Source organism: Acanthisitta chloris, unplaced genomic scaffold (genome assembly GCF_000695815.1).
Source record: "Acanthisitta chloris isolate BGI_N310 unplaced genomic scaffold, ASM69581v1 scaffold37643, whole genome shotgun sequence".
NCBI lineage: Eukaryota > Metazoa > Chordata > Aves > Passeriformes > Acanthisittidae > Acanthisitta > Acanthisitta chloris.
Window position 1 is genome coordinate 1 of NW_008664895.1, and position 1,665 is coordinate 1,665.

A 1,665-nucleotide genomic window follows, 5' to 3' on the forward strand; every position below is an offset into this window, starting at 1 on the left:
TCTCCTCGGGGGGTGAGTGGGGCTGGGGGGGTTGGCTCCAGCAGGGGTGTAGTCTGATCTTTGGGGCACCTTTTTTCCTGCTCGTTTTTTTTGGGGGGTTGGCTCCAGCAGTGCTGCAGGAGGTACAGCCTGAGCTCAGAGACACCTTCCCTTTTTTCCAGCTCATTTTTGGGGGTTTGGCTCCAGCAGAGGTGTAGCCTGAGCTCAGGGACACCTTCCCTTTTTTCCAGCTCATTTTTGGGGGTTTTGGCTCCAGCAGAGGTGCAGCCTGAGCTCAGGGACGCCTTTTTTCCAGCTCATTTTTGGGGATTTTAGCTCCAGCAGAGGTGCAGCCTGAGCTCAGAGATACCTTCCCTTTTTTCCAGCTCATTTTTGGGGGTTTTGGCTCCAGCAGAGGTGTAGCCTTCCCTGTTTCCCAGCTGATGCTTAGGTGATTTATCCCACTCTTCACCTCTCAGGATGTGGTTGGGATGCTGCTGAGAAGCTTAATTTCCATCTCGCTCTGTGTCTGCTCTAAAACTAGTCAAGAAAGGCACCAAGTCCCTTCCCAGAGGAGCTAACTCCAGGAGGACACTTGGGTGGGGAATTAGGGCAGTGGAACTCTGTAGAATCATGGAGTCAGCACACTTGGAAAAGGCCTTTAGGATGAGCCTTTCCAACCCAATTCCCACAGCGCTGGAGCACACCAGGCTGTTCCCAGCATGGAACACACCTGGCCTGGAATTTTTACCCTTTTCCTGGTTTTTTGGGCTGGGGGTTCACTTGGCTTCTGCTGTCTGTCTGTGCCACCTCTCATGCTCATCGCTGCTTCCCGCCTGCCATCTCCCCCTTCCTGCCACCTCTGCCCCCTCTCCCCTCCAGCTCTTGCCATCCCGAAGGAACCTCCACCTCATTGCTGACCGTGCAGGAGCCTCTCAGCCCATGAGCTGCACTGAGGGTGGGGGCTGGAGCCCCCTGAGCAGCGTGGAATGCTGGTGGTTGTGTGTTGTAGCTTTAATCAAAACCCGTTTTGTTCGACCTTGAAGCTTCACTAACATGCTGAAGAACAAACAGCCGATGCCGGGGAACATTCGAGCCACCATGCAGCAGCAGCAGCTGGCCAGCGCCAGAAACAGACGCCTGGCCCAGCAGATGGAGAACAGGCCTTCTGTCCAGGCTGCCCTCAAGCTCAAACAGGTGAGGGGAGGCACCTGGCTGGGGGAGGAGGGGGCAGGAAACACCTCTGGGGCGTGTGGGAAAGCTCCTGGAAGATGAAGGTTTGAACCGGGAGGATGCTGGGACAGGTTGGACAGGGAGGTTGGGGGTGACCCAGGGATGGTGGAGGATGTTTCAAGGAGGTCTTTCGGCTGAGATCAGGTGTAGTGTAGTGTGTGGAGGTTGGGGATGTCTGAGGAGGTTGTAGATACCCCAGGGAGGTTGTGGGGATATCCCAGGGAGAGGTTGGTAGGTATCCCAGGGAGAGGTTGGTAGGTATCCCAGGGAGGTTGGGGATATCCTGAGGAAGTTGTAGGTATCCCAGGGAGGCTGGGGATGTCTGAGGAGGTTGTGGGTATCCCAGAGAGGTTGTAGATATCCCAGGGAGGTCGTAGGTATGTCTGAGGAGGTTGTAGGTATCCCAGGGAGGTCGTAGGTATCCCAGGGAGATTGGGGATATCCTGAGGAGGT

General features: G+C 55.7%; 1 protein-coding gene across 1 annotated transcript; it reads left to right on the top strand.

The window, feature by feature from the left end:
- Positions 1-1,025: 1,025 nt before the first annotated feature.
- On the top strand, positions 1,026-1,176 carry CHTOP (chromatin target of PRMT1; the record flags this gene model as incomplete). The annotated part of the gene is made up of 1 exon (XM_009071531.1): positions 1,026-1,176. A coding segment is annotated over one exon (151 nt), but the record flags the coding sequence as incomplete, so codon positions are not given.
- Positions 1,177-1,665: the final 489 nt, after the last annotated feature.